This window comes from Psammomys obesus, unplaced genomic scaffold (genome assembly GCF_907164565.1).
Source record: "Psammomys obesus unplaced genomic scaffold, mPsaObe1.curated_primary_1811, whole genome shotgun sequence".
NCBI lineage: Eukaryota > Metazoa > Chordata > Mammalia > Rodentia > Muridae > Psammomys > Psammomys obesus.
This window is the reverse complement of record NW_026596120.1, coordinates 4,904,470-4,927,964: the sequence shown is the minus strand read 5'-3', so window position 1 is coordinate 4,927,964 and position 23,495 is coordinate 4,904,470. Positions and strand designations below refer to the sequence as shown.

At 39.1% G+C, this 23,495-nt stretch overlaps 1 protein-coding gene across 1 annotated transcript; it reads left to right on the top strand.

Annotated features, from left to right (window-relative positions):
- The first annotated feature begins 491 nt into the window (after positions 1–491).
- Positions 492–19,080, top strand: Dipk2a (divergent protein kinase domain 2A). Its single transcript, XM_055629933.1, has 3 exons — positions 492–1,228; positions 13,046–13,349; positions 16,299–19,080. The coding sequence occupies exons 1-3, from the start codon at positions 572–574 to the stop codon at positions 16,628–16,630; spliced, it is 1,293 nt and encodes a 430-aa protein (XP_055485908.1). The 5' UTR covers positions 492–571; the 3' UTR covers positions 16,631–19,080.
- Positions 19,081–23,495: the final 4,415 nt, after the last annotated feature.

The following is a 23,495-nucleotide window of genomic DNA, read 5'->3' as shown; positions in this document are numbered from 1 at the left end:
GCGGCCTCCGCCCGCCTCCCCCCCGCCCGCCTCCCCGCCCCCGCGGGCGCGCGCTGACGCTTGCCGGCCGCGCGCTCTCCCCGCCCCCCGGCTCCGCCCCTCGCTCCCGGGCGTGCCCGCGCGCGGGGACCCCGCCGCAGCCTCTCCTCCCCCTCCTCCCGCCGGAGCCTTCTGGAGCGGGAGGCGTCCGGGGCTCCTCCCACGCCCCCCGCGGCGCGCCGCTCGCCCGGGACCGGCAGGCGCAGCTCGAGCGTCCCGGGCGGGAGTGCGCGTGCGCGCGGCCGCGGCGCACCCCCTCCTCCCTCCGCTCCCCCCCACCCCGCGCCTCTATAACTTGGCGGGCAAGGAGGCGGCGCCCGCGGAGTCGGAGGGCGGGGAGCTCGGAGAGGAGGGCGCCCGGAGTTGTGGAGACGGTCGACCGGGAAGTCGCCGCGCTCGTCCGTCCGCTCCGGGGGCTCCTTCGCTGCCGCCCTCCGTCCGCGCCGCGCGGGCCTCGGCGCCGTGGGGCGGCCCCGGGGTGCGCTCGGGCGCCCCGGCCCCCCAAGCCGCTGGTGCGGCGCGCGCGGGCGGGATGTGGCGCCTGGTGCCCCTGAAGCTGGGCCGCCTGTCCCGCGCCCTGAAGCTGGCGGCGCTCGGCAGCCTGTTGGTGCTGATGCTGCTGCACTCGCCGTCGCTGCTCGCCTCCTGGCAGCGCAACGAGCTCGCCGACCGGCGCTTCCTGCAGCTCAATAAGTGCCCGGCGTGCTTCGGCACGAGCTGGTGCCGCCGCTTCCTCAACGGCCAGGTGGGCTTCGAGGCGTGGGGCCGCCTGCGCCTGCTGGACTTCCTCAACGTCAAGAACGTGTACTTCGCGCAGTACGGGGAGCCCCGCGAGGGCGGCCGCCGGCGCGTGGTGCTCAAGCGCCTGGGGTCGCAGCGCGAGCTGGCCCAGCTCGACCAGAGCATCTGCAAGCGGGCCACCGGCCGGCCGCGCTGCGACCTGCTCCAGGCCATGCCCCGCACCGAGTTCGCGCGCCTCAACGGCGACGTGCGCCTGCTCACGCCCGAGGCGGTGGAGGGCTGGTCGGACCTGGTGCACTGCCCGTCGCAGCGCCTGCTGGACCGCCTGGTGCGACGCTACGCCGAGACCAAGGACTCGGGCAGTTTCCTCCTGCGCAACCTCAAGGACTCGGAGCGCATGCAGCTGCTGCTCACCCTGGCCTTCAACCCCGAGCCGCTGGTGCTACAGGTAGGCGCGGGCCCGGGGCGGTCCCCGCCACCCGGGCGCGGGGCTCTTTAACGCCAGAGGGAGTGCGTCCCTAACTCTCCCAAAAAGGCTGGGCCGCGACTTTCCTTCCGCCCCCCCCCCCCCCCGCCAGTCCCCGTCTGGATGCCGCCGCCGGTGATCGCGAGCCCTCGTACCCCTCACAACCCTTGGGCGCCACGGTCACCCTTCACTCGCTGCCCTCCTGGCTGGCCTAACTTTCCCGAGTCTTGTCTTTTTTTTTTTTTTTCTTAGCTCTAGCTCATCACCCTGATAGTCACTCGGCTGGTTCTGGGACCAGGTGGGGGAGTGGGATGGTGGTAAGTGAAGGGGAGACTAATCCTTGCTCTTCGTGGAATTAGAAGCCTGGTGATGGGGGAAAGTTAGTGTTGGGTTAGGGCTGGGAAGGCTAAAGGCCAAGAGGGACATTTGCATCCCGATCCTGTGACCTGCCCTAGTCATATGGTAATCCGGTTAAGGAAGGAATTAAAGTGTTTAGGTTAGAGCTGGGATCGAAGAAAGAAGGTTCTGGCCTCCAGCCCAACAGACTCATTTGCTCTCCTCTGACTTTATTGTGAAAATAACCGGGCTTTTTAGGAGGATAGTATGTAATCTTTTCACTGATTGCAAGAAGATAAAAGATAAGAGAAAAATCCGGGTTGTCTTTGGAGTAAATTGTGTTTGCACACCCACCTCGGGCTAAAGTGCTGTGCCCTTGGGCAGTGATTGCCGGGTAGGGGTGTGATCGCTTTTGACTGCGGGAAAAGTTACCAGTTCTGAACATCCAGCACGAGGGAAAGTGGTTTTAAATTAACCACAAGTAATTGATTGTATAGTTCACAGCCTTTCCCCGCTAAGAACGCCACTAATGGCTAGAGGGTTTGTGCCTTGTTTTTGTTGTTGATTAAACTATGAATAGGAATGCACTCCAGCTTTTTTCCCTTCAAGTTTTCTGCATCTTAGTCAAGAGAAATCAGCCTTGATTAGTTCAGCCAAGTATTCTTATCATGAACATATACTCAGATGAAATTCTAATGCGAGTCGTTGTAAAATTTTAAGGTGATGTTAAGATATATGTGATGGGTTAATTTAAAAGTTCAGACTGTTTCATAAATACCGTTTTATCTCTGATCAGTGAACAGTGTATAAAAATCAGTTAAGCTTACCTGGGAGGATTATTTTATTCATTAGTTTCCAGACTAGTGAGTCTCTAAAGGCCGAGTCCCTAAGTATGATCTCCCACCCCCACCGCCCAAGCTGTGTTTGTATCAGCAAGGTTGGTCCCTGGACAAAGCTTAGCGTAGTTAATTGAAGTCGATAGTAGAATTCTCTGGGGTCCCAATATTTAGCACTGAACTTAAAGTGTATACAGTTCTTGCATTTAAAATACCGAGTGCCTATTGAACGATTTTTATCAGGTTGATTCCAAGTATTAGGAACAACTAATATCAAGCACTGTGCTTGCTTCCTTATGAACATAGGCTTCTGAACTTGAGAAACTGCTATGTAATTTCCACACAGCAAAGCTGCCGCTAACAGGGAGCTTTTGTGCCTTGATACTCTTGGCATTTTCAGCCTGTTCTCTAGTTGAGATAGTCATGCCTGTTTGTGTCTGGTTTCCTGACCGACTCTTCCTCACTTGCTTATTTTCATCTTTGGTGATGACTTTGCAAAAAGTTTACATTTTTCTCACTTTATTTGAAACATAATGCCCACATTGCTCTGTGTGGATGACTGCATAGGGTATAGGATGGATATAGAATGTGAGCAAACATAATTGTGGCTTTCTGCATCTTTAATTTAGACAGCCCAGCCCCAGGGATAGTACTGATACTTCCTTGCTACCTACTTGTGAAAGACAGGTTTTGGAGTTTTGACTAGTGTGATAGTGGTTTTTTTGTTTGTTTGTTTGTTTGTTTGTTTTTTGTTTTACCTGAGGAGATAGTGCTTGTTCACTTGTTAATGGCATAAATCAAGAAGTTGAAGAGTCTGTCTACATTTGTATTCAAGAATACTTATTTTATGTGGTAAATCAGATTGTCATATGTACTTTGTGTTAGCTATGCAAACTGTACATTTAGTAGTGCAGTTTCTATAAAGCCAGCTGTCTTGATAGTATTTGCCTGTTTCCTGATGTATACTTTTGCTTCATATAGTTTTAAAAAGTATTTTGAAGATGTCAGTACTTTACAACTTAAAGACTAACTCACCTTTCACTTTTTTCCAGGAGAGGGAGCCACTTAACGAATTTTTAGATGCTGGATGACAAACTAGATTTTTAAATTTTCTGTTGTCCAAAATTTTAGGCAGGAATAAAAAGAAAAAAAAACCCTTTAAACTTATATTATCAAACTGTTCTTCACAAAACCTACATTAAGTGATAATGCTTATACCTTGATTACTTAAAAATCCCCTTTGGTTTAAGGTACTAGTGAAAGAAATGAAAACATATATGAGTTTAATTCATTAGCTCTTCAGATTTTAAGACACAGTGAAAAATGAAGTCTTTGATAGGGCCTGAAAAAGGAAGAGAAAGAAAGGTGTTGTCTGTAAGATACAGCATGGAAGTATAGATTTGTGCTGTCAGTGTTCCTGTGTGGTGCTGACAGAAAGCACAGCAGTTCCTGTTATTTAATGGTCTTACCTGTCATGGAACATGTCTGTGCCTGGCTTCTAGGAAGGATGTTCTGCAATAGACAAGACAGTTCCCAGGACCTTTATCATGTCAGCAACCTTTTCCCTTTATAGTTTCAGTCACCAAGACGTGTATTCTCATGCTTAGCTGGCCCACACCCCAGATGACTTTCCTGTTGGTATTTGTGCTTGCTACCTATTGTTAAACAGGGGTCAAGGTCAAGGTGTGGAGTGTCTGGAGATCCTGAACCTCAGCAACTGTCTGGTTGACCCAGGGCTTTTTGAAGAAAGCCCTTGGTCATTTCAGGAGAAAGAGCCAGGAATTTATTTAACTGTGTTACATTGGTAGAACTTTATTTGCCTTATATTTTCTGAATCATGGATTTAATAGGACATAATTTTTATTGTATGCAATTATCATTGTTCAAGCTGTGATTTTTAAGTTTTCGTTTTACTTGTAAAAGGCAAATGCACACACACACACACACACACATAGAACATTTGTGTAGGGCTTGATGCATGGTAAACAGTGAATAAATGCTAGCATACATGCAGAGAGTGACTAGTCCCCTCGTGCAATTTGGTCAGCAGCAGGAAGCATGCTTGGAGTGTGGGTGCTGACAGCCTGAGCTGAACTTCAGCTACTCTGATCTCATCCATCCTGACAGAGCCAATGGGAGTTAGTAGAGGGTAGTGCTTTGGCCTCTGGAAGCGGCCTGTGTGGAAGACAGTATACTTCCAGGTGCCTTGCTGAAAGTAACTTTTTGAAGTAGAAAATGAGGATTATGACCATGGAGATAAATGTTGGAATAAGTTAATAAGCTTTTTTTTTCTTTTCCTTTCTTTTCTTTTTCTTAAATGGGGTTACTTTCTTTTCTCTTAAATAGGTCTGCTGAGTTTCTGATGTATTTGGGTACTCTCAAATTCTTGATTTGAGAAATCTGTTTTTCTTTTTTGCTGTTTGTTTTCTAAGTTCAGCTTTAACTATGGACTTACTTAATCTCTAAAAGAGGACCCTACTGGGGTAGGAGGCCTCTGATAGGGTGTGCATTTGAGATCAGATCAAATAATCTTTCACAGTTTTCTTCCTATCTCTAAAGTTTACTCACATGTACTCAGATTTCAAAACAAAAGTCCTTCTTAGGAGGATAATAAGGAGCCAAGCATCTAGTTTAGCAATAGTTCTAGAATGGATGTTTTCTACTTCGGAGGTTTCAGGCAATAGTCTGTGGAGCCTCCTTCATTTTCTCCCTCTGGCAGCTGATTTAATAACCACATTCCTGCATTTAAACTTCAAAACACATTAGAGGTTGGTGCTTTGTTTTCTTTTAGTGCCCAGCTCAGTCTTCTTGCTTCAGCCCCCAGTGCTAGGATTGCAGCTGTTCATCACAACCCTACAGGGCAGAGGAGAGCACTTTTTAATATTAAGTTTGTAAGCTTTTTAAGTGTGTTTGTGTTGCACATGAATTTTCATGTGAGGCTTTATTAACACATTTGAGACTCGACTAAACTTCATGAAAATACAAATGTAATAATAAAATGTATATCTTAGGTTCACAAAATGAAGGGGAGAATTTATTTTAATTAGGAAAGCCAATGTAACAGACATCCTTCAGGAAGCATCATTTCATATTTATACTGCATGGGGGTGTCAGTCTGCGTTCCTTTTCACTTGTTGCTGGAAATAGTGATCTCTTTGTCTTTGTTGCAGCTTATTCTATTTGCTGTGGTTGGACTTTGTGGTCTTGGGTGCACAGTTAGTTTTCCAGGGCATTGTCAGACGGGTTTTTGGTTTTTTATGTTTGTTTTGTTTTTTTTAATCTTGTGGCTGCTCTGGCCTGTTACTGTCATTGATTGCTAACTAAGTTTTTACAGCATGCTGACTTTTATTCTTGTACCTTCCATTCACCATCAGTATAGTAAACTAATAATGGCCTTGGGAATGTAAAGACTTGCATTTCTTACATGTACAGTGACTTTTAAATGGTTGTGAAACAAGTCTAAGGTAGGGGTAGTTATCTGTCCTAGTTATAAACCCTGGAAAGTTTTAGTTATGGCTGTGAACTCTTGATCTTCCTCTCCTACCTCCCAAGTGCTGGGATTACAGGTATGTGTCACCAAATCTGGCCTTTGGATGGAAAGTCTTAAAAATTATATACTAAATTCATTTACCCAATTTATAAGTTGCAAAGAGGAAGTTTTTTTGTGAAATCCTACAGAGTTTATTAGACTCGCAAACAAACAAAATAATTTTTGTTTGTTCATTTGGTGAGTTGTCTCCTAAGGCTTTTGTACTAAAAGGCTATAGAGACTACCCTGGGCAGCAGGCAGCTAGCATGTTTAGCTCACACGTGCATGCATATAGACATGCACATACACATCAGTTACGATCATTGCATCATAATAAGCACAGAAATTAAAATCCGTTTATTCATATCAGATGTCTGACGTAAGGAAGGATACCTGGGTCCATCATTAGAGGAGCGGGTGCCTTTTTTCAGAGGTGGGGTACAGGACTGAACACTGAGTGAGATTTGCCAGTGTGGTGGTAGAAAGGTGGGGGTCTGTGTTCAGATTGTGTCCATTTATATTCTGTAATAACATGAAGTTACGGGGCAAATCACTCAAATATTTCAAACCCTGAGGTTTAATTAATAAAACAAGAATGTTACTGAACAGGATTGCATTAAAGGTGAAAGGAGATGGGAATGTTCAAGTGATACCTGTAAAATGTCCTTAATTTATAAAAAAATTTACAAGTTTTCTAGTTTTCAGACAGCTTAGTAGTTGAAAGATTATTTCTCTTTAGTACATTATTCTGATGTGTCAGAATACATAGATTTTACCCTGAAAGATATTTATATGCCACCTCTCTTCCATGTGTGTATATGTATGTAAGGAAATATATATATGTACACACATGTTTGTGTGTGTATATACATATATACAATTTCCTACCTAACTGCATAGCTATTACTTCAGGCTCTAGCTTACTGGGAACAAACGTTTAAAAGGGGGTTTAAAAATTTGTTCCATATGAGGTAAGTGGAGTAGAATAAGTATCATAAATACAAAACAATTTGTTTTTCTCTGTAAATCATTAATTATGCAGTAGTGTACATTGGCATTTCTGAATGGTATCAAAATAGGGGTTACATCTGAGTTACTATACCATTGCAAAGTACTACCAGAACTGTTCTATATACCTATGGGCTCCAGCAGAGGTGACAGTTCAAGAAACAGTTTGCGCAGTTTCAGCTTTAAGTTTGGTAGCACTCAAGAATAAGGTAATTTTGGATTTTATATTCGCTAAAGAGGACAAGGAAGACCTGGTGCTGCGACATCAGGGTCTCAAGTGGGAGGCCTCTTGTACAGAGTAGGGAAGGACAGGTGAGTTTAAGATAAAGGGTACTCATGCAGGATGAACATAGAGTTTATTTTCAAAGCAGGGGAGAATTAGAAGTTTAGAGAATGCATTTAAGAAAGAAGAGAGGGTAGGACCTCCTCCCCTTCCATCTGACCCTAGCCTATCAGGTCTCATCAGGACTGTCTGCATTGTCCTCCTCTGTGACCTGGTAAGGCTACCCCCCCCCCCAAGGGGCATGGGAGAAGAAGAGGGAGGGTTGGATTGGGAGGGGACAAGGGGGCTACAGCTGGGATAAAAATATTTAATTTTTTTTTTTTTTTTTTTAAATAAGAGAGGAAAGTAACTTCTAAGATTTGCTGTTGGGTTAAGATATGAAGGGGAAGGAAAATGTTCACTAAAGAAAGATCACATTCTTAGGTTATTGGGTCCTAAAGTGTATTTTTGTGCTTATTATTTCTTTTACTGTTTTTTCTTTCTTTTTTTTAATTGAGATAAAATGTTTGCAATATAGCATTTGTACTTACACATTCAAGTTAAAAATGTGGGTAACAGTTGCTATTTGTAAAGTAGGTAAGAAAGGATCTGTTGAGATTAGTACGTTTTTGCATAAAGCTTTGCCAAGTAAGTTTTGGCAGTAAGGGTGGGTCGCGATGAGGAGGTGTGTGTGTGTGTGTGTGTGTGTGTGTGTGTGTGTGTGTGTACTAAAAATTTTCTATAAGATGACTTATTTCTTTCTATTTAATGTAGGTAGGCTTTTGTTTTTAATATATAAGACATTGGTTCTCAATTTTCCATATAGCCATTTGACATGCTGACATGATGATCAGTGAATAACACAGCCTTGCTATTTTCAAAGCATTGGTTAATATTGGAATTTGAGGTAGGTGGAAAATGGCATCAGAAAATGATTTTATAATAATGAGGCATTTCATGGGTTTGTTAGGCGTCTGCTGTATTTGTGATAAATTTTTTTTTACTACTTCCCAATATAAATTAATAAACTAAGATCTCAGATAAATTCTAGCTGGAATTAAGTAACTATTAAATCTTCGTAGTAACTTCACTGTATCCCCCCTCCAGACAGTTCACAAAACTGTGAACACATTAGTCTGTCACCAGCACAGCACAGTTGACTAATCTGTATGAACAGCTGTTACAACATGTATTGCCACACTGGGATTTCGTTCAGATCTGAGCTTTTAAAATAATTCTAAGATTGAAATTAAACCTTTAAACATTTCTGTGCTCTCTATAACATTTACTTTCTTAAAATGTTCTCAAGTTTGTTTTTTGTGTATTTTTGTGCAGAAATACTAGTTAGAGAAAAGCTGATGGACATTTTAGGTTGTATATTTTGATGATTGATAGGCTTTTTGAAGTTAATTTATATTAAGGAGGAATTAATTAAGGAGGAATCCCCTCCTTTAATAAAAAAGCACACCTACATGGTAACACATTTCTCATGTGTTTATTTGATATTTTCTTGTGAACTGTAATACCCTTCAGTAGAATGCTATGAGCTCATGAGTGCTTATACAAATTATATTCTTCTCTGAAAAGAATTTAGGTATTTAAAATTTAGTATATAAAACTCATTTTGGTTATGTAGGAGAAAAAGACAACAGAACATAAATCTTTATAAGTTGACCTTATTTTTAATGTTAATCTCATGCCATTTATAGTAAAATAGTAAGTCATTTGAGAGCTTGTTTTCTTCCTCTGTAAAACTGGAGTGATATTTTATAACATTGTCTTCATCGGGCAAGCCAAGAATCAAACAGAAAAGGGCTATGCTTTTGGTGAATTTAATGAACTTTCTAAAGAGCTGCTTCCCCAAATCCACATATTCATCAAGAAATACGCTTATTTTCCTGACATAAGACATCTACGAATAATACCCTCCCAATATGACCACTAAATCTGTTTACTACCCTCTAGGACCTTTTAATCTGTAATGGGCCATACAAGTTTGTTAGCAAATTTCCTAAAAAATGTGATTTTATGAAAATGTCTAATGCATCCATAAGTACTGATAATTAATACAAGACTTAAAAAAACTTGGTAACATGTACAAATCCCAAATGTTTCATTAACCTGTTACTATAAAAAATTAAAAGCAAGTTCGCAAGTTCATTGTTTTAATGTTCAATAGGAAAAAAGGATTCAAATATGTTGAGTTGGTTACATGAGGTAAAATTTAATTTACTCTTAATAAGATTATTCTCCCTCCATGTTCTCTATTTAGCCAAAGCCTAACTGTTTATTAGACTGATTGTAGATGTGATGAGAAGAACATCCTAGGTTTATGATAACATATGAAACTGTATTCTTGTGAAAAGAAATGCCAATGAAGCTGTAGCAAATGATTTGGAGAAGTAGCTTGACTATTGGGGTCTGGAGGAGATGGGGGTTGGGAGAAAAGAATTATATTCAGGTATTGAGAGGTAGAGATTCAGGTGGACAGTTGAGTCTAACCTTATAATTTCAAACCCATTACTATATGCTGTACGATCTTTCCCTTTTAGTGTAGAAATTTTGTTGAAGATTGTATATTATAGAAAGTATAACATATTTGAGTTTTTCCAGTCTTTTCCTAAAATCTTGACATGTAAATCATGTATGAGCTCCATGTTTTTTGTATAGTAGATGACTTTAGTAAATTTCTGGCTTTAGACAGTGTCAGTACATCAGTGTTCTTAGATATCTTTGATATCTTATTGATAGCTTTGTGAATGTATGGCTGTATTGCTCAAGATGAAACAAAAATGCTTAGATGTGATAATTTGAATTCTATTTCAAGATCAAAATATTTTTCAAGTTAATATTGAAGGCATTTATATTATTTAGATCACGGCACTAAATCATGCTTAGATTAATTTTTAAAATTAATCTCTTGTGGGTCTCAATCTTTTAAAGTACAATAATAGAAAGGCAAATATGTGGATTTACATCTGTTTTGCTTCTTTGTACAGTATTTACTTTTATAAAATTGGTAGTCTGTTTTATACATGCATTAATAACCTATCAACATTTACAAACAGTTGAGTCCCTCCCAGATCTGCCATTGGTACTGCACTAAGTCTGAAGATTTCTTCATTAGAAAGCACTTACACATTTTTCAGTTGTAAATAGTTCAATAAAATAATTGCATATTTTAGATTAAGTGAAGTTCTCTGGTTCTAGATAATTTGAATATCTGCTCTTCAGATTTTTTTGTTTTAAGTGCGGAAATCTTAGCCTCTGTAATAAACTTCTTAATCTCAGCTAGTGCTACTGTACTTTATACTGAAGGAGTTTGCTAATCAGAAAAAAACTCACCTCGATTCAAAACTTTTTATTTACTTAATTCAAGCTTTTCCTAAAATCTTGATGTGTAAATCATGTATAAGCTCCATGTTTTTTGTATAGTAGAAGATGACTTTAGTAAATTTCTGGCTTTAGATAGTGTCAGTACATCCAGTGTTCTTTTGATATCACTTCAATTAAAATGTCTCTCAAATTCTGCCTGGCTATGTAGTATCTTGGCTGTAAGCCAGAATTGTTTTAAATGCAATGACAGGTATCTTGGTTTCTAACCCTGAGCCTTTTTTTTAAATTTATTTTTAATTTTTGGACTGCAATGTGTTTAATAAAAACCAGTTTTTATTAATGAAGAGTATTTGATTATACAGTGAAAAAGTACTGTCTTAGGAGCAAATGGTATGGCTTGAACAATTAAACTTCTAAAAGTTTAGGTAGCAAGCTAAGTGAAAGAATGTGTTGCTTTTAAAACAAGGCATAAGATTTCAGTTAAAAACCGTCAGAAATCACAGTACTAATATAAGAGTTGTTCAATGTGACATTTGTTCATATATTTTACCCTCCTCTATGAGGGGCGCGGGTAATGAAGTGTACATGTGACTCTCGTTTGCCAGTTGGAAAGGCTCCAAACACAAGGAGGCATTTGTACATGTGCAGATGCTGGCAGTGATCCCTTTTCTCTTGTTGTCAAAGACTGTTTTATTTTCACAAAGATACGCTTCTGTCTGTTCTACAGTATAGCATGTGAATAATACAGTGTAGAGGTGGCTTTGTTTCACCTTTTACATGGCAATAATGTAATTCCACATACTTACTAAACTTCTAATGTTCCATTTTTTTATGTCAGGATCTTTATAGAATCCACACTTCTGAGCAATAGCTAAATCTGTTGTAGCCATTTGTTTAAAAAAATTTCAAGGTCATAAGACATTCAAAATTGCAAGGAAAGTTGAAATAGTGTGTGGTTTGTGAACAGTTTTTGCACTGTATGTTTCACAAGAGCGATCTTTCTGTCACTTCTCAGTGCCCAAAAGAAATAAAAATACTGTTAAAGGATTGAAAACATTTTCCTCCAACAGGACTAAGGTAGCTGTTGTCTCAGCCCCCAAGGCAATCCATTAATTTAGTATAGTTAAGATCCATGGTCTCTTTTCATATAATTAGGATTTTGTCTTAAAATACTTGTTATTTAAAAGTAAAGTTACATGTGAAAAGTATGATTGTTGTGTATGGGGTTTAGATCTAAAGATGTTTCTTCTAACATAAGGATTTTAAAATAAATTTAATTTGTTCGGACAATTAAAGGTCAAGGCATAGTTAGAATTGCTTTTCTTTTTTTCTTTTTATTTATTTATTTTACAAGAAAAGATACCTCTGGCTCTTCAAATGCATGTAGATTATTCAGAGCGCTGCTTTGGTCCTCTGGAATTTTATGGTTTTACTAATTGTCTTCCTGATCTACCTCTACTCTACTTTAGTGCTGGTTTGAGTATTAGCTCATAATATTTTTTTTTTCCAGCTAAGAAGTACAAGAGTGACACAAACCTCTGGCCTTGTAACCTTACATATGAAACTTATAATAACTTAACCACTTTTTTTTTTCTTTAATATTCAGTTTTGAAGCAGCACGTTTTAGCAATAGAAAGTGTCAGTGGGGCTGGGGATGTTGCTCAGTGGTGGAGTGTTTGACTGCTTGCACAGGGCCCTAGTTGGCTCCCCAGCATGGGATCAGGGGCAGATCCAGTTGAAAATGACTTGCTTAGACATTACTTTTGGTTTAGAACTAGAATCTTCTCAATAGCTAACATGCTTATTAGAAAATCTCACTAATGTGAAAAAAATGAAAATAAACATAGTAAATTGAAGCTGGCACACTGGGGAAAGGGAAACAAGACTAACCTAAGACCTTAGATGCTTAGAATGGACATTGTGTTCATCAAGAGCAGCTTATTCTTTCCTAGGCTTGAATGTTGTTTAAAGTTCTAGAATCTTTCCCAGCACTGTCTTGACTACTGGGTTGGTTAAGGCCTCTAGGAATGTACAAACTTTAGTTGCTAATAGCATACAGTTTGTTCAATGTCTAAAAAAAAAAAGCCTATGACTAACCAACCCCTATAGTTCATCCTTATTGCCTACACAGCACAGTGCTGAACCAGGTAAATAATTACTGCCTACTGTATTTTCAGGATATTGAAAAGTAACGTTAGATTGTTTGCATGTATAGAATCAAAAAGATACAGAAAACTATAAATATTTTTTGAATTGGTAATAAAGACAGTGTCTCTTGCCTTATTGATAAATTTGTTTCTGAGATATTGAAAGGTAAAACTTAAGGTTTCAAATACAAAGTTTTTCACAAAGTTTATGGTAATGTTGAGGAGGGAAGATGACATTTATACTGATGAACTGTACCTAGTAGGAATCTCTGACAGCATCTGGGGAGAGACACCTAAGATAATTTCATCGGGCTGTCTTATAATATTAAGATATTTCTTTTGTAGAGTTTTCCGTCTGATGAAGGTTGGCCATTTGCAAAATATCTTGGAGCTTGTGGAAGAATGGTGGCTGTAAATTATGTTGGAGAAGAACTGTGGAGTTACTTTAATGCACCATGGGAGAAAAGAGTTGACCTTGCATGGCAGTTAATGGAAATAGCAGAACAGCTTACAAACAATGACTTTGAATTTGCACTCTACCTCCTGGACGTCAGCTTTGACAATTTTGCAGTTGGTCCTCGAGATGGGAAGGTAATCATTGTGGATGCTGAAAATGTTTTAGTTGCTGACAAAAGATTAATTAGACAAAGTAAGTACATAATTTCCAGATTTGTCTTTTGTACATTTCTGAGTGTTATTTATAATAAAATCCTAAGTTTCTTCTTAAGAGGATAACCTTGTATCTTTTCTGAAATTTTTGTGTGATCAGGATTAACGAGTGTTTGTGATACCTATAATTAGAATCTCCCCACAGTTAGTAAGTGTCCATTTAAGTGAATATAGCCCCTTCTCCTGGGTGGGGGGGTCTATGGAGGTAGGCTTACATGTATCCACATCTTTTACTGTATTCTGTGGTTTAAGACACAGTTTCTTAAATTGGGTCACAATCTCAAAGGGGTTACATAACGAAATGGGGTTGTGAAAAAAAAATTGGCAATAGTCAATGGATTCTAAATTATGCAACAAGTAAGAATTAATTCAAAATCAAGCACATAATGAATCTGGGGTATTTTGCCTGCGATTGCTTGTGTCATATCATGCAACTTCACTGCAGCCTAGATTCTGAACACCGTGTGTCTGCTGGGCAAAGCACAGAGTTCTCTATCACCACATACATCATCAGTCACTACAACCTGGAACACCTTGACACAGATTGGAGACTACTGCGTCTCAGGAATTACAAACCTTTAGAAGTGTTGGACTATAGAAAACTTGATATTTTCCTGCAGACATTCCTTGGCATGTAAATATCAAATTAGTATATTTTTAAATTGTATTATGTTAGAATATTTGATGTTAAAAATGATTATTTGAGTTTCTGGCTTAAGTTTTCATTTAAAAAAATCAGTTTTGGTTTGGGATTATGACGTAATGGCTAGCAGTTTTTGAATGGCGTTAAACATAATTCTGCTATTTTCTGCTATGTATTGATGCACAGTGGCATTATCAGCATTGACTATTATAAATTCAAAATATCCATTAGCTCTGAAAAAAATGTTACTGGAAAATCTTTTTATTTTTTTTAGGAGATTTAATTCTTACATAAAAAACCACATTCATCTCATGAGTTTTCCTTTCTTTAATCAATGATGCAACTATATATAAAATAATTGTTTTAGAATAGTTTTTATTGGCAAGGGCTTGATTTATATTTCTGTATGTACAGAGTTGTATAACCATTTCTTGAGCAAAAGGAGGTTGTGTATGGAAAAAGTTGAGAATCCTTTGTTTAATACAAAAGGAAGTTTATGCTGTTATAGGTTATAAAAGTGTTGCTGCTCTAGTGGAGGGTTCCTTTCTCTGCAGCCTAGAAGAAGAAATGTTAGGGAAGCTGCACCCTGAATGCCAGCACTCAGGCAGGTAGCACAGGAGCAGCTCAAGTGTGAGGCCAGCTAAGAGTACATATTGCGTTAGAGGCCAGCCTGGGCTACAGTAAAACCTTTTTTTAACCAAGTAAACCCAAGAATTGTTGCTTCTTGATGAGACTCTTACTTTCTTAACCTACCTTACCCTGAACATAAGGGGTATGAGCAGTTTTAGGTGACCTTCAGAATTGCTAAGTTGTGGTACCTGGTCCATGTGGCTGACTTGGCAGCTGGATAGTCACTGCATTCTCTATGATTGTTACAATCCTGCTCAGGGCTTCTTTTTTCTCAACACCTTGTTCCGATTTTGTGCTCGCCAAGCTCTTTTCTGGTGTCTTGATTTGCCATGGATCCTCCCATAGGGAATAATGACTATTGTAGGATTGTCTGTCATGCTTTCTTTTTTTTTAAAGTTGTAGCCTGCTTTCTCCTAGCTAATGTCAATAGCTTTCCCTTTCTTAAATGGTTCTGATGACCTCTTATTGTTCTGGTAGAATCCAGATTTCTTACAGGGCACAGTCTGTGTCACTTGGTCTTATTCTTCATTTTCAATATCTGTCTATCCATGATCCTTGATGCCTCAGGAATATGGCCTTTTGTTTCTCTGGATGTATCTTTTTCTTCTGGGTTTTCCTAAGGGCACTTTCTCTGCATAAGGGGCCTCATCTCTGTTTTAAGCAGGCCGTTCTTCGAGCCTTGACTCTACCAACCAAGCACACATAAGCTTTTGTGTTCTCATTATGGGTGTTTGTCTTCTGAATTTAAACTCAGAGTTCAAATCTAGTTCTAGTTACATATGACAGGACAACCTGAATGCCTTATAGCTATTTTATATTATAAAATATTCACACAATCATGTTATTATGTGCCTTGCCATCCAATTGGAACCTTAAACATTGCTCATGTAGTCATCATTTTGTTTCAGATGTCTCTTTTACTTGGCTTTTCTTTTTAAAGTTAAATGTATTTGTGTGTTGTGGTTGTATGTACGTGTGTATGGGTGTGCCACGGTGTGTGTATAGAGCCAGAAGACGGCTTGTGAGACTCTGTTGTCACCCTCCATCATGTGGGTCATCAGGCTCACCTTCCTCTGCTGAGCCATCTCGCAGGCCTGCCACGAGCATCCTAGTTCCTCCTGTCTTTAGCCTAAAGTTACCTTTTTGAACAGTAAATGGTCATGCAAGTTACAGCTTATTTTTAGCCTCACTTGTCCCTATTTCTTGGTAACTGTCTCACAGTTCTAGCCGCAGTGCTGTTTCCTCAGCCAGGTGGACCGGTGTCCCTATGTTTATTCCTTTGCAGGTGCTGTACTGTGGGCCGCAATGCTGTTTCCTCTCATTTCTTGACTTGCTATCCTTTAAGAACTAAAAATCAGGTGGTGTTTTTATGTGGCCAGCTGATGCTCCAGGCAGACCTCTTGATTTCTTCTGTCCTGTAGGGTCAGATGATGCCTTAAGATCCGTTCTATGTTAACTGAGAAGTGGAACAGGCCTGTTTGATCCTTCTACCTGAGATCCTAATGAATGTTTTTTGAGTTAATATATTGGAACACTTAAATTTATCATGTGTTTTATGCATGAAAGTACAGAACAAATGTCTTAATGTTCTATTTAGAGAACTTCAGGAAGAGGAAGTTAGTTTCCAAATAAACTTTTTTGATTTTTCTCTCACAGATAAGCCTGAGAATTGGGACGTATGGTATGAGAGCAAGTTTGACGACTGTGACAAGGAGGCTTGCTTATCGTTTTCAAAAGAAATTCTTTGTGCTCGTGTCACTGTGGACCACAATTACTATGCTGTTTGTCAAAACCTCTTATCTAGACATGCCACCTGGCGTGGCACTTCTGGAGGACTGCTTCATGATCCACCAAGTGAAATTGCCAAAGATGGCCGACTGGAGGCCTTGCTGGATGAGTGCGCCAACCCCAAGAAGCGCTATGGCCGATTCCAGGCCGCAAAAGAACTGCGTGGATACCTAGCACAGTTAAGTCACAATGTGAGGTAGTTGATGGTGAGGTTTTCCTTTTCTTCGCTGAAACAGCACTGGCAAAACTAATCCACCAAAAAAACAAACAAACAAAAAAACTGCCTAGAAAAAACAAAATGCGGAAGTATTACATCAGAGGATAATGAACTTGTTCTGATAGATCTTACATTAACATCCATCAATAAAAAGACATTACTGTACATCAAAGTTCACACGATGCTTCTGCAAGTCTGCTCTTCACTTTGGAGACTTGAGATATCATTGACTGCTTTCCCCCTTCCCATACCTGAGTGGATTAATGATATTGTTAAGCTATTGGAAAGGAGTCTGATAGTTACATGGCTTGTGTATCAAAGGGTACTTGGTACTTAGTTTGCATATCTATCATGATTTTGTGAATCTCTTGCATTTACTTTGAATGTCAAGTTAGATTGGCCTGTTTTATAGGCCACCTTTTCCTTCTGATGTGTAAAATTATTTTCCATTTTTTAAAAGTTTTACACACCCAGGTTATAATAGGTGTTCGCTTAAATTTTAATATAAGTAGTTTTCTTGCAGTGCTATGCGGTACACACTTACCTGTTAGGGCAGGACTCCCAGGTTTACTGTTTTTACAGAAATCTTAGTATTTCATTATGTAAATAATTTACCTCTCCCCACCCTTCTGAGCTTCACCATTGCATGATGTCATTTCAGGTTATTTAAGAGTTAAATCCCTCAGTGCCAGTAATTATAAGTATACACTGAACAAGGTGTTCAGCATATGCTACAAAATGTCACTGCATTCTTTGCTAAAAGGCTTTAAGAAGAATATACTAGCAGGCTACACTTTGATAACTTGATTGAAGTAACAATAAAACAATGTTCTCCAATGCTAACTAGTCCAAGATAGGAATGTATATGCCAAAGAAATATTAAGACACATTCCCATGTTTAGAGCTGAAAATAGAATTGGTCACCTATCCCAGTTCAGTATTTAGCTGTCACTATTAAATTAAGATCTACCTGTTCCTTTAATGTTGACAGTTGAGCTACTGCTTCTAAATAAATGTATAACTTAAAGATCTTCTACCCTTTTATTCATTGTTAGTTTTTCCAAAATAAACATGGTAATCATTGTTGGAATTTAATTAGGCCTCAGAACATTTTACTTGCTGATATGCTAATCATTTTTACTGTAAAACTTGTCTCCCCACTGTGATCTTTACCCAATTGCTAAATATCAAAACATCAAATTTAAATATGTGAGTAGAAAAATTAACAAATAATGTGTGACAATTTTGTTTATTTAAAAATTGTTCTTTGTAAAAGTTGACTCAATAGCACAGACAATATTTTTCTGTTTGAAGTTGTTGCTTTTGTTTGCAGTAAAGTTTGGGTTCTTGGTTCTGGACTTACTGAAATCAGAAAGTAATTAAAACATGCACAACCAAAGCCAAATTTGTCCTTTTGATTCATTCAGCAACTATTTATTGATCATCAAGTCCATGCCAGGTGAATTTGTAGCTGCTATATACCATCTGAACATACCATGGTCAAGTGACTTTATCATAGGTACTTCTTAAGTTGAAACACCATTATTTAGGGTGACACTTTCATGTTATTTGATTATTGTGATGGAAATTGCTTTGTACCATGTTAAATTAGTTTTTTAACCCAAAGCGGAGGGAGACAGCAATAAAATTAATCTAAGTTTTAAAATGGGAGGACAAAAGGGTAAGAGATTTCTATTATAAACAAACTTCATTGTGTTCCTTCTTATCCATCAGTATATTGCATAGCTCTCAATGAAACATTGAAGATTTTGCTAGGCTACCTTTTTACAGCTTGAAAAAAATTTTGAGGGGAGTAGGAAAACCATCAAACAATAATACTCTTGCTTCTTCCTTAGAACTACACTAAAAAAAAAAAAAGGCAATTTTAAAACAGAACACCACTATATTTTCTACATATTCATAACACAGAGGCTGGAATTCACAGGAGAGCTGTCTGTGGTTCCACAAACATCATTATATTTTTGGTAAGTGGTTGTGATTACAGAGCAGGAATTGAAGAAGCACCAGGCAGTCAGCGATGGCTACTTCAGGTATAACTACCATTAGAGATTATGTGTAATGTTATCTTTGGAGAAGACTGAGAAGATAGTAAAATAATTAGGAATTTAAAATTACAGGGAAAAATATGTATGTGAAAAGCAATAAATATTTTGTTCTTTGCTATCAAGATGTTCACACTCAGATATTTATTATACAGCAGCAATTTATATTTTTAATCATTGCCCATTAATAGACGCAGTAAAATATTTTTGAATCAAACATTTGGGGTTTGTATGTGCATTTAAATTGTCTTTTGTACTGTATGTTACTGTTTAATTTGAATATTTTATCAGAACTGTCTCCCTGTGCCTTTATAATATAAAGTTGTTTCTGCAACTTTTAATGATCTTAATAAAGAATACTTTAAGAACCACACTTTGCAGACTCTGTCTTCAACTATGCAAGTTTTTCTAAATAGTTATTCCTCTCCCCTCAAATGCTCTATTATTAGTCTTTGTAGATGAAGATTGGGTGTAAACTGAGCTTAAAGTATGTTATGGTTTTCTGTGATAGTTAAGAACTGGAGGCGGGGAGAAGCTTAGAAATTTTTAAGTGTATGATATTACCAAATATATTTCATCTTCACCAGAATCTACTTCTCCCAGCTTACTTTGCAGCAAATTTAGCCGTATTGTTTGATTCGGGAGTACATATTAGATATGTCCTCTTCCAACAAAACGACAGTGTAACCAATCAAAAATGAACAGTAACACCTCAGTATTGCCAAAGCAGGTTTTTTTCATTAATCCTCCAACTACAGGCATTCTGAACCACAAACTGAATAGATGAGCAACTTAATGACCAAGTAGGATGGTAACCAGAGTAGATTGAGACATACTCAATACGTGAAGTTCTGAGTTCAAGTGATAATGAAAACAGCAGCCCAAACCAGCATCAGTAATGCCAACTTTGAGAGGATATTGAAGAATATCTTCAGTAGTTGGGGAACTTCAGAGGTTGGGGAACTTCTGTGCTGAATAAAAGAAGCAACCTGTCTTATCTCTGGAAATTCAAATGATACCAGGAAAATTGTACAAAACACCTAGAACTCCAATTAATAAATAATAGCAATGTTAGCACAAGGTTGCAATTCTGGTGCATTAACCAATCTTAAGTAGTGGTCATTCTGAAGCTATTGATTGGAAAGCTGGTGAGGAACAGGATGACAACTAGACCTGCGGTCCAGCCTCATGATAACTGAGCTGCTAAGACTAGTGGAAAGCACCCGGTACCACCTAGGAAATGTTTTGTCCAAAACCAACCAGTAATATGGCCACACACATAACCTGTCCATTAGTATGAAGTACACAGAACAGAAGGAAACAATTCTTGAGGATAGCATTGGGAATAGTCAAAATTCAGATTCCGAGGTCTGTACACTAAATGACAGGGTTTTCAATATTCTGCAGGGAAAGGCAACAGCATTAGAAGAGACTTTGGTAAAAAATAAAAACATCATCTCTGTAGCTTGAGAACAACCTACTTTCTTTAAAAAAGTTTAAGTTTGCACAACCTAACCTCATCAACTTCACTTTTCCACTTGAACACATTGAAAAGTCCTAAAATAGCCATTATGCTAATTTATGCTAAGGAAGCTATAAATCACTAATGTATAGTGTTAAACTGTAGTCTAAGATTTAAACAATATTTTTTTCTTCTGTAAGATTACACATAGTTAGAGAAATAGGCAGTAGAAGAGCTGGACCCAATTTTATGGAGAACATTTTCCCCCCTATTTCTTTCATGGTCCGCAACTTTTAAGGGCTAGAAGTATATAGTGGAATGCAAGATCATATAAAAGCACAAATCGTGCATTTTCCCAGTTAGGAATTTGGGGAAGGGAATATTTTCGAGGACAAGTTAGAGAGAGAAGAATCCCAACAGACAAGGAAACAACACTAAGGAGGAAAGTGAAGAGAAAAGAGGATAAAAAGTAAGAGAAGCGTTAGTTCTGAAAGAACGGGTAGGGTTTTGTTGTCTTTGACCTCAAAACTTCAGGTCTTTAAAATTTCTATCACCCATTTACTATCTCTAGGAAGCTGTCTTAGAATTCTTTTTTGTTACAACTACAGGCCATACTTTGATCTCAGTGCACGAACAGTATAGACGAAAGGGAGTCTGTCATTTTAGGAAACACGTCGTTAAAAGTGCCACACAGTTAATCAGCCTTGGGTTTGTGTTATTTTAGCTCTTTGTGAATCTTCTCACAGTACTGAAAAGGGAACAAAACCAGTGGCAACTGCAGTGTGACTCAGGAGTGTGCTAATTTTTCTTTGTATCCAAGGGCACTGCTGTTGTAGTTTTTCTTGTAACGTGCCCATATTTTTAGAATTCTTTTTCAGAACTCCAACTTGTATTTCATGTTCATGAATGTTTTGCTCGCATGTGTGTATATGCACCACTTGCATGCCAGAAGAGGGGGTTGGATTCCCTGGAACTGGAGTCACAGATGGTTGTGAGCTTCTGGGAACTGAACCTGGGTCCTCTTCCGGAGCAACAGGTGCTCTTAGCTACTGAGCCATCCCCCTCCAGCCCCACCCATATATTTTCAAGCTATCGTAACTATGTGACTATGTGATTATACTCAGTGCCCTTTGTATTTGGACAGAGTGAATGGTGAGGAAGCATCTCCCCACAATTGTTTAGTTTCTCTTCCCTATTGTCTCAGTATCAATCCTTGAAGGATATCTTTTAGAGTTTTAAACAGTGCTTATATTTTCCTCCATTATTACTAGAAAACATCATGATCCTTGTGTGCTTTTTTTTTTTTTCAAGTAAATTATTTTTAAATATTTTGAAAAGTATAATAAGATAAGTATCAGAAATTGCAGGCAGTTTTGTCTTTGGAAACAAGAGACATCAAGTTATCTTCGATGTAATTAAGTTTTTGGGGTAGTTTTTTTGTGTTTTTGTTTGTTTGTTTTTTTTTGTTTGTTTGTTTGTTTTATCATTCTTTAGCACTAATAGTTTTCATTAAAAAAGCCTTGTGGTCAGGACAGGGATGATAGCCTTGTTGGTTAAAATGTTGTCAGACAAGCATCAGGACCTAAGTTTGATCCCATGTGAAGAAAGGCCAGGCACGGTGACACACACTTGTAATCCCAGTACTGGGGAGGCACAAACAGGCAGATGCCTGGGGCTCCCTGAACAGCCAGCCTTGCTTATGGACAAATTCAAAATCAGTGAGAAAACCTGTCTGAAAAGCTAAAGTGACAGAGACAGGAATGACACCCAAGATCAGCCTATGGCCTCTACGCACATTCACCAACCCCCAATACACAAATCTTTGCCTGTTGTTAAAACTATAAATAGGACTCACAAGTACTTGATACCCATTTGTTCCCAAGGGAAAGATATTTCTCTGCCATCGAAGAAAAGAGAACTTTTAAAAGATAGTATACCTTTGAACTGCTTAAAACAGAGAAGAATTTGAATCTTTATTTTTTTTAAATCTTTTACTCTTGCCCAGTTGTGACCAGTAGATAAATTATTGAATGTCAGTGAGACAAGTACCCACACTTTGAAGATAATAGGGAATGCCTGTTTTTGACTCTGATTAGGAGATTATTGGACAGGATTGGATAATGTATGGAAAAAACACTTTGGAAGTGGTAAAGTTGTACACATATGTTGCAGTAACAAATAAGCATTGATGTTTTGCCCAAAGAGAAAGAGGGAACTTCATTCAGGATTAAGTAACTGCCTTCTTGCTGGTTGATGGCACTCAGCCACCAGTGACTCCTACCTCCTTGTGACCTAAGACCATAAATTAGCTTTAGCTGAGGAGAAGCATCCAGTGGATTATTTTTAGAATGCCTCCTGTGGTTTCAATAAAATGGCTGACGCTATTATTTAGCATGAGGATTCTAAGTTTGTAGCGCCTTGTACTTCACAGGATGTTTACAATCAGCAAAGGAAAAAAAAATTAATTTGGAGAGGGAAGAGGAGCTCTTTGAAGAGTAGGTAATATTGTTAAACTCTCATTATTGAACTAACTTTCCATTTTTTTATTGAAATATCAAAAGCAATGAAAAACATCTGCTACAATTATATGTCTGTGACTACTTACTGCCAGCCCGTGGTTTCATTTAGAATAATCTTCATATGAAGAAATAGCCTACTAAATTAATATCATGACAATATATATTAATATTGGGATACTTAACACTTATAAGTTAAGTTAAGGCACAAGCATTCGGAGTTTCTAAAAGAAAAATCAGATAACATAGCACTCTGTTTCCATGCTCTTCCCTGAGAGGAAACAAAGCCAGTACAGAGGATAAAGAGGGAGGCTGAGCTCTCCTGCGCGGCAGAATACCAGCCATAGGTGAGGATGTGGTGACATGAAGGCAGTGCTGACAGGTGAGGGGAGACAGGTGAATCTAGAGATACACCTTTTTTTTTTTTTCCAACATTACATTTTTTGGGAATTTCCCATCATGCACCCTGGTCACATTCACTTCCCAGTTCTTCCATGGCCTCCGACCCCCTTGCCTCACCTTCCCCCTAAAACAATAACAGCAGCAATAATAATAAACAAGTCGTATTTGTGTTAACTATATCCTCACTGGTCAAACTTTCAGTGGCCTGCCCCTGAAATTCCTTCCCCTCCCACCCTCTGCCGGAGCTGTCGATTGTGGAGAGCTACTCTTTAGTGCCCCCATTTTCCGTTTTAATGTCTCTTAGGGCACACCCCACTACTGTAGCGGCACAGGTGGGAGTCAGGCTATGGGCCGTATCGAAACTCCTTTCTAAGCCACTGTGAACTATTTACGCTGAAAACATAT

Excerpts from the sequence above, each read along its gene's own strand:
- Dipk2a (XM_055629933.1), top strand. The coding sequence starts at position 572 with ATGTGGCGCCTGGTGCCCCTGAAGCTGGGCCGCCTGTCCCGCGCCCTG. Across the intron at positions 1,229-13,045 it reads CCGAGCCGCTGGTGCTACAG|AGTTTTCCGTCTGATGAAGG; the intron begins GTAGGCGCGGGC and ends TTTCTTTTGTAG. Across the intron at positions 13,350-16,298 it reads CAAAAGATTAATTAGACAAA|ATAAGCCTGAGAATTGGGAC; the intron begins GTAAGTACATAA and ends TTTCTCTCACAG.